This window comes from Danio rerio, chromosome 6, assembly GCF_049306965.1.
Source record: "Danio rerio strain Tuebingen ecotype United States chromosome 6, GRCz12tu, whole genome shotgun sequence".
Classification (NCBI taxonomy): Eukaryota; Metazoa; Chordata; class Actinopteri; order Cypriniformes; family Danionidae; genus Danio; species Danio rerio.
The window spans coordinates 45,567,501-45,582,073 of record NC_133181.1 but is presented as its reverse complement, the minus strand read 5'-3'; the positions used below and the strand labels follow the sequence as shown (position 1 = coordinate 45,582,073).

Sequence of the window (14,573 nt, the reverse complement as noted above, 5' to 3'; positions counted from 1 at the left end):
ATTCGCATTTAATACATGAATTTTGCAAATTCAAAACACACTTCATAAATACAACACACAATTTGTGAATTCAGAAGTAAAATTACTTCAGACAAATTAACTGGATTTGTGTATTTTTTGTGTTTTAAATTTATGAATTTGTATTTGTGTATTTTTTCTTTGTGTTTTGAGTTTATGAATTGGATTTGTGTATTTTTTCCATGGTGTTTTGAGTTTATGAATTGGATTTGTGTATTTTTTCATTGTGTTTTGAGTTTATGAATTGGATTTTTTTATTTATGAATTGTGTTTTTAATTTACAAATCAGATTAGTGTATTTTTGAATTGTTTCGAATTTTCGAATTAGATTTGTGTATTTTTGAATATAGGAATTGGATTTTGTTTATTTTTTTAATCAAGATTTGAATTTACGAATTGGATTTGTGTGATTTGTTTTTTTTTTAATCGTGTTTTGACTTTACAAATCAGATTTATGTATTTTTGGGTTGTGTTTTGAATTTGCAAAATGGATTTGTGTATTTATAAATCGTTTTTTTTTCCTACAAATTGGATTTGTTTTTTTAGAATCGTGTTTTGAATTTACAAACTGGATTTGTGTATTGGATTTCTCTGTTATCTTTCTATTTAACAAAGTTTCCAGAAAAATTATATATACACTCAAAATAGTTTTGTTGCTTGTTCAAACTTTTGATATGATATGAGCTGAAACAACACAATTCTGGACATTTTTGTTCAATACCTAAATTAGTAACATTTTAACTTAATGGATTTGTGTTGGGACAGGATGAATTGTGTGGGACCCTGCATTTTTACAATGTACTTTTTTTTATAAGAAGTAAATCAGTTTTTTTTCAGCAAGGATTCATTACACTGATAATTAGTGACAGATGTAAGACATTTATAATGTTACAAAAGATTTTTATGTTACATAATTATAATAAAAATTAAATAATTTCCTGAGAAACAAATCAGTGTATTAGAAGAACTAACATTATTGGATCACGTGACACTGGAGACTGGAGTAATAGCTTTGACATTATATTGAATTTATTAGTAGTACTTAATATTTTATGAAAATAAGAATGTTCTGCATTTTGGGTGAAATAAATGCAGCCTTTGAGAGCAGATTTTACTTTTTCCAAAAACAAAGATAAAAAAAAAAAAATCCTATTCAAAGACAGTCTAAAATGACATCAAGAATAAAAATGCTGGGTTATTTAACATAAATTTAAGTAAATGTAGGCCAAAGATGGGTTAAGATGGATATAGCTATTGGTTGGTCCATACTTTACCACAATTTTAATATTATTTATTTTTTAAACTCAACATTTCTAGAGTTTGTTCAGTAAGATTTGTAAATTCAGACAAGTAGATTCTTCTCAATTCAATCACTGCTATAACACTGCTTATAAGCCATTGCCTGTAATTGCATTTGTCAAAAACAACAGACACTCAGGAAACAGCTGAACGTTCTAAAATTGAGCTCAACGTTCTAAATGTGTCCTAATTGCTTCAGAAGAAATGTTGTGGAGTGAAGAGTCGCACAGAGCTCCAGCAGTTGCCTAGCAGCAGAGCACTGCAAAGGGGCCTGCGGAGAACACAGATTTACCTGCACTGTGTGCTTCATATCTATATATTAAACTTGATCATTTGCATGTCTTTAATGAACTATCAATTCAATTAAATCACTGTTGTGTTTGTTTACTTTTGCCCTTCCTTCAGCTTCTCCCTTTTCCAGATTACCTACAGACTTCTCTATGGTCTGTGCCCGTCTGTCTCTTTCATTACATGACACATGAGTTCTTCTTTTGAGTGTGTTTATTGTGAAAACTCTAAGCTGTCATTCCTCGTGCTTCAGAAGCTGTAGACCTGAGGCCCTCTGAGGGACTTTAGAGGAGACTCACTGTAGGTGGCCTTTCTGAGAAAGCTGAAATAATTGGCAAAGGCATAGTCACAATATTAATCAGCCTGTTAAGGTAACGGGAAGAGACAGGAAGTCTGCAAAATTGCTTTTGTGTTGTGAGGCCCTGCAAAAGCAGCTAACTGACATGGAACAGCATGACTGTCTTGTCTATGTTTTTTTATTATTATTCCGTTCATGAGTAATATGTTGACATTTTCTCAGCCAAATAACCGATTGTTTTTTTTAATTATGGTGATTCATAAGATGGGAGTCAACGGCCACTGGCACTTTGAGAGTCAAATAAAAACAAACAGACAAAATAAATAATATTAACTCCTGTGACTCATGGTGATACATTGATGCCTTATGAAGTGAAATGATTTGTCTGTGCAATATTTTAAAACACCAATTATTTCATAAGACCTCTGTGTATCATCAGTGATTTATTTTTCACCTGTTATTCATCGATTCATTTATTCATTTTCCTCAAAGTCCTGCATTTATCAGGGGTTAGTCACTCTTTATTTTAAGGTAAAATGTTTTGCTATTAATAAACCTTTAACTTTTAGCTCAATAAGCTACTAATTTGCAGCTCATTAGTTATTAAAATAGTAGTTGGTATTAGGTAATGGGTAAGTTTAAGGATGTAGAATGAGATCAGACTTTATAAGTACTGATAAACAGACAACATATTAATAACTGGCAGATAATAGGCCAGTTAATAGTTAAAATAATAGCAATTTATAATAGCAAATGCTAGCAATAATAGCAAATGCTGCTAAGTTTGTTTGTTTATATGTTTGTTTTTACTCTAATAATGCTGGTAGCCTTTTATTGTACTTTTATAATCTAATGCTATTTAGTTAAGATTAATTATTGATTATAATTATTTGTTACCTTACCACAATTTAATCAAAATTATTTAGTTTAATAAAATTACTTAATGTTAAATAATAAATGCCACACATAATTACTGTAAAGCATTCCAGCAAGTTTTGAATCTGAAAATTAACAACCAAGTAATAAAAGTAGTAGGTTTTTTTTTTTTTTTTTTGGGACAAACTACAAACAATGATCTGCGTTATTAAAAATAAAATTGCAGTATTATTTCATGTACATTTGTTTTTTGTGTGTTAGTTATAGGAACATTTTCCAATTCTATGTATTGTCTGCTTAACCTGCACTTGGAAAGCTACCTCACACGGATCTATGTTTACCTTGTTTTTCACAAAACTCCATAAAGCTGCTTTTTAAAAGCCAAAATGTTGGACATTGAATTACTATTTTTCTGACTGATCCTGCAATTTGATTTTCCAATTTAATTTAAGAGGTGTTACAACTCAGTATTTTCAATAATGTGCAGCTTACACTTTAACTGAAAATAATACAACTTACACTACTTGACAAAAGTCTTGTCGCCTATCCAAGTTTTAGGAACAGCAAATAATAACCTGAGTTCTAGTTGATCATTTGGTATCAGAAGAGGCTTAAATGAAAGGCAAAGGCCTCTTAGAAAATAAACTCATAGTGCGGTGGAAAATTAATTATTATTGTGTATGACTCCCATGAGCTTGGAGGACTACATCCATACATCTCTGCCAAGACTCAAATAACGTATTAATAAAGTCACCTTGAATGGCAAAGAAAGCGATCTTGCAGGACTCCCAGAGTTCATCAAGATTCTTTAGATTCATCTTCAATGCCGCCTCATCTTAATCCAGACATGCTCAATAATGTTCATGTCTGGAGACTGGTCTGGCCAATCCTGGAGCATCTTGACTTTCTTTACTTTCAGAAACTTTGATGTGGAGGCTGAAGTATGAGAGGGAGCGCTATCCTGCTGAAGAATTTCCCCTCTCCTTGTGGTTTGTAATGTAATGAGCTGCACAAATGTCTTTGTTCCTCAGGCTGTTGATGAAGATCTCTCTTTTGCCCCCATACTGATAATATGTAACATGAAACCATGTTTTTCCTTCACCAAACTTGACTAATTTCTGTGAGAATCTTTAGTCAGTGTAGGTTCCAATAGGTCTTCTGCAGTATTTGTGATGATTGTGACGCAGATCAACAGATGACTCATCTGAAAAATTGACCTTCTGACATTTTCCAAAGGATCAACTAGAAGTCAAGTTATTATTTACATCTGGGATCGACGATAAGACTTTTGTCAGGTAGTGTACTTTAACTACATAAATATATATTTAGCAAATGTTTATTTAAACATGCATTTACTTAACAAAATTAAAATGTTACAGGATTATCAAAATCATGGTTCTAATAAAAATGAAAAATTGAAACAGTAATATTAACAGTGCCAAAATGACTGTGGTCTGCCTTGAAACCGGTAGTCATGACAAGACTAATCAGAACACTCTGACTCAATTCCCGTTATTATGCTGTTCAAAAGCATGCCCCTCCTCCATTCCTCCCTCCCTCTTCACCCTAAGCTTTGTTTGTATTATCTTTGTCATGGTGAAATCTCTACACGTTACTATGTACACAAACCTCACTGCATGCATAATGAATTCAGGCATATGAATCTATGCCATTCAAACCAACATATTTCACAATCAAAACCGCAGACACAATGCATCAAAGAACTTCTCTCATGCATATTCTGCATAATATATGAATGTGGCAGATCACAGCCAGAGGCTCTGGGATATTTAAAGCACGAAGACAATAAGATGGCCACTCGCGAGACAAATACGCTTATGAGAAAGAGTGATTTCTCTTTGTTTTTGCTGTAATGGAATAACAAGAGCGATGGTGCAATCTGGGAAAAACCTCGGCGATGAATGTGCAGCGGAATATGATAAAGTATTCGAGCCTGCTAATTTGGTTTCCATCTTCTCCATTTACCCTTATTCCCCGTATTGGCTTTAATGAAAAAGTGAGAAGATCTAATTGCACACAGTAAAGTGATTCATCTTAGTCACTTACTGAAAGTGAGAGTTCAGCCACCTCAGAGAGTTAAGTCTGTCCCCTGTACTGATGCCAGATACCCTCTAGTCATGCAAATGATGTTCCTTATTGCTGAGCATTCATAAATCGCAGCCTTGCTGAAAGTCACCTGCCAGCTTTTTTGCTATATCACATCTGTAGAGGTCCAGTCCATCATCCTCTTGTAGCTTTCCTCAGGAGCATAAGCACTCGATGATGGAAAATGTCCAATGGTTTGAAACGTTCTATCCTACACCAAAGCCAAATCTGAGCCCTTCGTAAAATAACCAAGCATATGATTGCCACAAGGCTGAGGGTGAGACAAAGGGGATGCGAAGCGAGTGGAAGCGTAGAGGATGATGGAGGGTCACTGGTGCTGCAGAATGGAAATACCAGCCAGCCGAGTGACCTCTTCCCATCTGCTATCTGCAGCCACCTGAGAATTTCATTACCTTCTGTACATCAGTTATCTATGACAACACAAAAAGTGCTGCAATAGATAGTACAACACAAAAACATGACAGAACTGCAACACAGACAATAGAGAACAGCATCATCTACTAGCTTTGTGTGGCGATAAAAGTGTCCATCAAAAAATCTTGAATTTTCATTCATTCACTTTCCTTTGACTTAGTCCCTTATTTATCAGGGGTCGCCACAGCAGAATGAACCACCAACTATTCAGGCATATGTTTTACGCAACGAATGCCCTTCCAGCCGTAACCCACTACTGGTAAACACCCATACACTCTCACATTCACACACGCATTCATACACTATGGTCAATTTTGTTTACTTAGTTTACTTATAAAGAAACCCATGCAAACACGGGGAGAACATGCAAACTAACGTGCTAACCACTAAGCCACCGTGCCACCTTTGGTGAATTTTATAAAGCTTTATAAAATGATGCATTATACTTTTAAAAATAAAGGTCTGCATTGATCCATTAAGAACCATCCATGGAACCATTATATTTTACACAGTGAAAACTGTTCATCACTCCCTTCACTGAACAATAAATGGTCCTCTTAAGAACTGATAAATAAAGGGTTTTTGGGAAACCAAGAATAGTTCTTCTATGGCATCACTGCAAAAATCTTTTTTGGATCCTTATTTTTTTTAAAACAGACAGCTCACCCAAGAATCATTTACTTACAATCAAGTGGTTCTACACTGATGAATTTTTCTTGTTGAACATGATGTTATGAAGAATTTTTTTGTGTCAAAGCAACCATTGGTAGCCAACATCCATGGTATAGGATCAAAAATATTATGCAAGTCAGTAGCTGAACAGTCTTTTGAATATCTTTTTTATGTTCAACAGAAGAAAGAAATTCAACAAGGTTTGGAAAAAGTTTATGAATAATTTGTGACAATTAGAATTTTTAGCTGAACTGTCCTTTAAGAATGTTTAAGCAATACACATGCTTAAAAAAAACAAAATTATTAATTTCCAAATCGATGGTTGTTGATTTCTCTTAAAGGTTCAATTCACCCCAAATGAAAATTATTCCATCATTTACTTGCTCTTGTATTTTCCCAAATCAATTAGATTGTCTAATCTCTGGAAATGCAAGTGAAAATATATTTAATAAAATCTGAAAGATTTTGTGTCCTTTTTTTCATTGTGTTAATCAAAAAAATAAAAAAATAAATCAAGGGTGTCACCGTGGAGCAGTGGGTAGCACGATTGCCTCGCAACAAGAATGTCGCTGGTTCAAGCCTCGGCTGGGTCAGTTGGAATTTCTGTGTTGAATTTGTATGTTCTCCCCGTTTTCTCCCTGTTTGCGTTGACTTCCTCCAGGTGCCCCGGTTTACCCCACAAGTCCAAATACATATAGTATAGGTGAATTTGGTAAGCTAAAATTGTCTGTAGTGTATGAGTGTGTATGGATGTTTCCCAGTTATGGGTTGCAGCTGGAAGAACATACCACTGTGTAACACATATGCTGGATAAGATGGTGGTTTATTCTGCTGTGGTGGCCCCAGATTAATAAAGGGACTAAGCGGAAAAGAAAAGAATGAATGAAAAAAAAATCTATTTGTTGCTTCAAAACTTTAACTAAATCATTTTGAGCTGTCCTAACCCATTAAAGACATTAATAAAATTGGGTGCATTTTTGTAGCGAATGCAATAAAACACTGTGTACATAAGACAGTAACAAACATTTACTCAACATAAATATTTGTAGATGAGTCATTTCTCTAAAGATGATAACTGATTTCTCACAAGGCAAGTCATTTAGGGCCTTGTTTTTTTCCTGTATCTTCCTTGAATAATTCAACTAGACATTTATAAGCATGTAAATGACCATACAGTTATTTTGGTACCTGTGAACAAGTGCTTGTTGTGATATTGGTACTCTTCTCCCCATGGGTGTGATTAACAGATGGAGCTGGGAGACTCTGATAACAGGAAGGATGATGTCATACCCAGTATGACTCTGACACCTCCGCTGTTTTGGTGACACAAAAATAGGCTAACTGTGAAGTTTGACAATGTTTGTGTATATTTTGTCGTGTACTTTCATATTTCATGTTTTATACTAATATGTGTTTTATGGACTTAGTCTAGTTTAGCTAACCTATTGAATGCTGCCACCTTTTGAAGAAACTTTGTCATTGCCTTTTCAGAACTGGCAACGGAGTTACACGCAGCTAATCATCATTGAAATATAGCCTCGTGCTGATGCAGCATTTTTTTACTAATTGAAGGCCACTTTGTTTTAAACTTGGACACGCCAGTGTGTGACGCCAAGCGAAGTACTGAGGTAACTTTACGCTGTTCGTGGTAAACATTTACTTTTAGGCAAATTAAATGCAGAAACGAGTCAGAGTTCCTAAGTTATAACTAATTATACTTGTGCAAAACGTGGTTAATTGGCTTTTCTTATAAATTTGTATTGGTATAATTACGTCGTTTACTCGTGAATCGTAAATAAATCTTGAAAATGATTCTTTTCCTACTGACTCGTTTTCCCTGTTAAGATTGACTGTTGTTCCAGCCAATAGTATTCGAGTGTCAGCTGCGAACCAGCATCCAATTGGTTAGTTCCACTGTACGAACTCGCCTCTTTTGCTGAACGAGTCGGGGTTTTAAATGATTTGTTTATATAAAAGATTCGTTCAAAACAGAGGGTTGGTGCAGCACCGAACTACGCGTTTTGTTTTGAGCTGTTGCCAGATTGATCGAGAGGGGTTTATTCAGTTTGTCACGTGAGTCAATCTTGTTCAAAACAAGAGGAGAAGGGGCGGATGCGTTATGAATGTGTAAAAGCATGACACGACTCATACACAAATTAAAGTGACGTCAAGACGCGTCCTATCCAAAGTTCTGCGATATTAGTCTTGTTTTGTTTACTATAGCTGCGGTAGCCTGAGGTTGAGTGTGGAGAGAAAATGGAGGTACATGTTTTTGTTTGTTGCCATTTGTGGTGAATTGTGCTTGTTTTGCAGTTTGGTCTATTAGGGTGGCGAGTCCATAGATGTTTAACACTGACCAGGACATTGACTGGACTTTAACAGAAATATCACAAGACTATTGTACAACCCCTCTGTTGTTTTGGGATTGACCCTTAATGAATCCGTAAACCGCTAAACTGACTTGTTCTGAAACTACTCTCTGCCCTATGGTCAACTGTAGTCAATCATTACTCACTCAGCACACAGCCTCTAGTGTAAGGCAATTCTCTAAAGTTTTCAGTTCATAAAAGAGCTTCAGGATTACCAGCAGTGTGCAGGTACATTTTTAAGTGGAAAATGTTGGAACTTTGTTTAAGATATAATATTTAGGATTCAATTGTTATTATTTATTTACATACAAATGTACTATGTGATTTAAACATAATTTTGTTTCTAGCTGTCCATCACTGGTCATTTAGTTGGAGATGGCTGTCTTGAAATAATTTTTTATTGTTGTTTTTTTTGGTTGTGAGCATAGCCTACACAGCTTAAGAGGTTTAAGGATGAATGTATAATTATATTCAGTTAAATGTATTTGTTTCATATATAGACTAATAATATGTTACGTTTATATAGCACTCAAAGTGCTTTACATATTTACAGAAAATTGAATCAATACTTTAAAATTGTTGCAGTTGCCTCGGTTATTTTCATTTTACAGTATTTTGAGTACAATTCTTTTTCCACATAACACAAAATATTAACTGTTGTTTCAGGTGATGGAAGATATTTAAATTCATTCATTCATTTTCTTTTCGGCTTAATCCCTTTATTAATCTGGCGTCGCCATAGCAGAATGAACCGCCAACTTTTCCAGCATATGTTTTATGCAGCTCTTCCAGCTGCAACCCATCACTGGGAAACATACATACATACACATTCACACACATACACTACAGACGATTTAGCACACTCAATTCACCTGCACAGCATGTCTTTGGACAGTGGGAAAAACTCTAGCACTTGGAGGAAACCCACACAAACACAGGGAGAACATGCAAACTCCACACAGAAATGCCAACTGACCCAGCCAAGGCTTGAACCAGAGACCTTCTTGCTGTGAGGCAATCATGCTACCCACTCCGCCACTGTGTCACCTGGAAAATATTTATATTTATATATAAATAGATTAGGGTTACAGATTTTGGTATCCTCTCGTCTGTCTTTACATTGGAGCAATATGCTTTTTAGAAAATTATTATATTTTAAATAATACATTTTGTTTTTTATCTTTATTAATAGATTGCATTAATTATTTATACTACTAGTCAAAAGTTGAGATGATAACCATTTTCAAGGTTTACCATAGATTGGAAAAGTCAAGGTCTTAAAACCACCAACATTTTCTGCTATACTGTTCCTATGGTATGTGTAAGATTTTTTTTAGGATAACAGTATCTCCAGCAGAAAAGATATCCAAAGATGCCATTTTAAATCGTTAAGAAATCTGTGTTTTTGAAACTAATGATGACAGCAGAAGTCAAAGATTCATTTTATTTTAGCCTAACCTGTTCACTGCTCCAAAATATTGTAAATGTATCTTAAAATAAAACATATTGTGATCAAAAGGGTAAAATGTTTTTGTTTTTTACCCAGACATATAAAAAGTAAATATTTTTGAGCAGTAATCACAATACCGTGAATCCTGATATTTTTATCCAAGGTTATCATACCGTCAAAATATTATATCAGCCCATGCCTAGTCCATTAGTGCCACTAGCCCAATACCCCCATAAGTGGTTACATTCTCTCATCATTTGGAATAGAATAACTTTTGCATAGATTATGACAGAGACATTTTTCTTTTTACCTATGATTACTGACATGTGCAGGAACCAACAAAATTAAATACAGCAACTTAGACCACACAGAACCTAAAAGGTTCACTAACAAATTTAAGTTAAAAAAAAAAAAGAGCACCTCTTTTTTGGAGCGGTTTATTATAACACAGACAACATATTCAATTATTTTAGTCACTTTCAACAGTGTTTTATGTAAATTCAAAGGGTATTCTTTAAAATGATACCAAACTTTTGCATTTAAACTTTTGGGATGTTTTTAAATTTGGGTTGGCAAAATCTAGGCGGAATGCCCAGAATCGCACTTGATTTTAAGAGAGGAATTTTCAGCTTCATTACACCAGTCTTCAAAGTCACATGATCCTTTAGAAATCACTCTAAAATGTATTATTTTTATTAATGGTAATAATAATAAAAGCAATAATGACTGGAGTAATAATTTCATTTGAAACTACATACAATAAGAAAGCAGTTTTTTTTTAAATTTCAATAAATATTAAACTTTTTTTTTTTTACATTTATTAAAACCTTGATGAGCAGAATAAATTTCTTTAAAAAACATGAAAAATAAATAAAACTGAGCTTAAATTTTTGACCAGTAGTGTATATATAGTACATAAGTGATCACATCCTTTTTAACTCTTTATATCATTATCATTGGCCAGAAGGGACAAAATCATCAGCTGATAACAAATCATAACAAAAAAACCCCTGACATAATACTTCGTCTTTAAAGGATTTTGATATTGTGTTATACTGATGTGAGTGACTGTTGCAGGTTTACTATAATGCAGTGGTTAATACTATATAAAATATCATTTAACTGAATATTAATCATCTTGTTTTATATTATTTTCTCCCCTCAGGTGTGAAGTGATTCTCTTCATCTGATGTGGACAGTCTGATTGGTTTATGGCTCTGATTATTGCTCTCTCGCGTTCTCTTCACCTGCAGCACAAACTGCGGGTGGGTTTAGCATCAGTTTCCGCTCGCAGTATGTCATCATTAAACACACGAGCCCGGGCTGTGTTTTCTGCAGCAGTTGAAGGTGTGCATCCTGACATGGTGGTCCGCAGGGGTCTGGAGAGACATGGTGACAAACTCCATGTTGGTGGACAGAGCTTCACACTTACCAATAACCTGTATCTGGTGGGCTTTGGTAAGGCTGTGCTTGGGATGGCAGCAGAAGCAGAGAGGATTGTCGGGGACCATCTAATAAAAGGGGTGGTCAGTGTGCCACATGGTATCCAAAATACACTGCGCAGTCATGGCAAAGAGTAAGTATTTTAAATGATTTTTATGTATGTATATTCAGACTTTTATTTTAAACATGTAAAAAAATATATAATAAATTGAATTATTAAGCAAAGCAATCAATACAACTCAAAACAAAACAGTTTGTAAAACATGTCTAAAAACATATAGGAAGAAGCATTTGCTTATTTAATCATCATACCCCTTCTTTACTCTATATCAATGATAAATACAGTCCATACTAGGGCTGCACAATATATCATTTCAGCATTGATATCGCAATGTGTGTGTCCCCAGTTGACACATTGCAGGATGTTGGATTATAGTTTATCAGCACAACAGTTGAGAATACAGTGGAGTCTTTGCAAAGTCTAATCGTAACAGAATGAAATGTTATCATTTGCATGTGCTTTAAAGGCATTTCAAGAGAATTTGATGCATTCGGGCACAAAAAAAGTACATTTGGAACTTTAATGAAGAATAATTTTACTGATTTAGTACAGGGAAGGCTATACAGCGTTGTTATATTCCATTATTTAATTTTTGTACCTAAATACTGTTTGACTTAACAGAAAACCACAAATCACTGTGTATTTGACTTTTTGCGTTGCTCTATTGCAATTATTCTTGCTTCTAATTTTCTTTCTTTTTTTTTTTTTACATTATTCACACCCTTACACATTCACCCCGATCAATCTAAATGAAGAATATGTTGAAATTCTATTCATATCATATTCAATGTGTATATATATATTTATATATATATATATATATATATATATATATATATATATATATATATATATATATATATATATATATATATATATATACAGTATATATATCACAGAAGAATAAAATATCACAATGTTAGATTTTTATAATAAAAAAATAATAACAAAAAACAAGAATCTACAACATTCTTTAAACTAACTCCATAATTTTCTCGTCTCATTATTTGCTATTACATTTTTTTTTCAAAGTAAATAAACAGCAGAAACAGCGATCAAATCTATTCTTCCTTCATATACATTCTGAAAATCATATGCTTATACTGAGTGTGTGTGGATGTTTCCCAGAGATGGGTTGCAGCTGGAAGGGCATCTGCTGCGTAAAAACGTGCTGGATAAGTTGGCGGTTCATTCCGCTGTGGCAACCTCGAATTAATAAAGGGACTAAGCCATATTTACTATAAAAAAAACGAAAGCAACAGTAATGTATTATGAAGAATAAGATATTTTAAAATTGTAATTTTAACAATTTCACTAACCTTAATTTCTGTAGATTTTCTTTCCATTTTTATTATTATTAATTTATTTGTGTAGGATTGCATGAGATTGTGGTTGCTTAATTGTCATAAGGATATCACAATGTACAGCATTTTCTAAAGTTGTATGTAAAATATAGACAGACAGACAGACAGATAGTAGATAGATAGATAGACAGACAGTCAGACAGATAAAATGACAGACAGACAGACACCATAACATAGTCATAACATTTTTCAGCTAGGCTATTCACTTCATATGTACTGTAGCTGCAGACTACTGTAAAGATGTTGCTGAGACAAACCATATGTTTGTGTGTCTGCTCAGGAAAATGCTGCTTGAGAGTAACAGCAGAATAACAGTCATGGAAGGAGCAAAGCACAATTTACCAGACACAGATGCTCAGAAGTCTGCAGAGTGCATTCGGGATCTGGCCAGCAGTCTGACTGAGAAAGATCTGCTGCTTGTGCTCATTTCAGGTACTATTTGGATACTATTAGGATACTGATTTGCGAAAAAAACACTTTTTAAACAAAGATTTTAGATTTATGCTCATGTCTATATGTGTCTGCACACAGGTGGTGGTTCTGCTCTCTTGCCAGCTCCAGCTCCACCCATGTCCTTGCAGGAGAAACAGGATGTGACCCGAAAACTCGCCGCAGCAGGGGCTACAATTCAGGAGTTAAACACAGTGAGGCGAGCTCTGTCATTGTTAAAGGGTGGAGGCCTTGCCCAGTGTGCCAGCCCAGCCAAGGTAACAAAAACACATCAAAAGCACAATGTAGATATATACATCTAAGTCCCAGATTTGGGCACAGATTCAAGACCAACATTCAAGAATTTAAAGTGACACAAATGAAAAACTGCAGTATTTACTCAGCCTTAGGCCATCCAAGGTGTAGGAGCTGACATTTGTCCCTGGTTGTACCTTTGTGATTCATAAAAGTCAACGGCCACCGGCACATTAGAGTAAAAAAAAAAACAGGAAAATCAACGTGCAAGAAACTAAACATTATTTACAACAGTGCTATCGTTAAAGGTTCAAGACACCCTTGAGTACTTTTTTGAGATTTCAACATATATGTGTGTTGAGGATCAGTCAAGACATCATTAGCACCTATCAGCTTTAATTGTGAGGAAAACAGGAGATAAGTCCTCCTCATATAGTGTTTACATCATAGACTGTATGGAAGGAGTATCCGTGATGTCACCCATAGGTTTCTGAAGAACGCAAAAGAAGCTACAAGTGGGCGTGGCCAACGTCACCTTTTTGTTCATGTGTCATCGCAAAATACGTTGTATATGCCGAATGATCAGCCAGAATCAGCTGAGGTGAAGTGATGGCTACCAGTGAGACCTAGCTGTCACTCAAGTGGCCACGCCCTTAATTATGCAGACTTAATATAACTTAATATAAAAGAAACGAATGAGTTATAAAATAATTTACCCCCCTGAAGGGTAATATTAGCTATATGAACTAGGCTGTAAACACATTTTTTTCTGCTGTAAAGTTGGCCATTTTAACAGTGGTCTCAATAGAAATCTGCTGTATTATGGAGCCAGGTCTAGTGGAATTTCGATGAGTTGCAGTTTCAGTTACTTGCGTATTAGCTTCTCAAGAGAGAGCGGGAAATTGCCGCTTGGTTTACATGGTTATCCTCATAATTATATAACAGATTGTGGTTATGTTTAAATGAAATTACAAGTAACAAATGTAGCAGGGAATTAAATTACTGTTTATTTCTTTGCATTTTACCTTTGTAAACTATAAAATCAAGCGTCATCTCACGGTTTGTGTCATTTTGTGAGCCAACTGACAACAGTTGTTCGCTCTCCCTTTTTTCCACTGCTCAGCTGGCCACGCCCACTCCTTCCACTGCTCGCAGCGCTCCACGCCCATTATGATGTAGATTTGAACTGAAAGCCCTGAGCTGTTCATGT

At 34.7% G+C, this 14,573-nt stretch overlaps 1 protein-coding gene across 50 annotated transcripts in view; it reads left to right on the top strand.

Annotated features, from left to right (window-relative positions):
* The window catches only part of glyctk (glycerate kinase), a 182,673-nt gene that overhangs the window by 166,053 nt on the left and 2,047 nt on the right, over window positions 1-14,573 (top strand). For 46 of the 50 annotated variants that reach the window (XM_073953257.1, XM_073953262.1, XM_073953268.1 and 43 more), the window contains 3 exons: window positions 10,977-11,387; window positions 12,960-13,111; window positions 13,211-13,386. In XM_073953257.1, the coding sequence (XP_073809358.1) occupies window positions 11,023-11,387; window positions 12,960-13,111; window positions 13,211-13,386 (693 nt within the window). In that variant the 5' untranslated portion in view covers window positions 10,977-11,022. Of the gene's footprint in view, window positions 1-7,467; window positions 7,621-7,960; window positions 8,066-8,108; window positions 8,255-8,550; window positions 8,590-10,976; window positions 11,388-12,959; window positions 13,112-13,210; window positions 13,387-14,573 lie in introns of those variants that run through there. The other 4 variants (XM_005166062.4, XM_005166060.5, NM_001077388.2 and 1 more) reach the window with 4 other exon arrangements.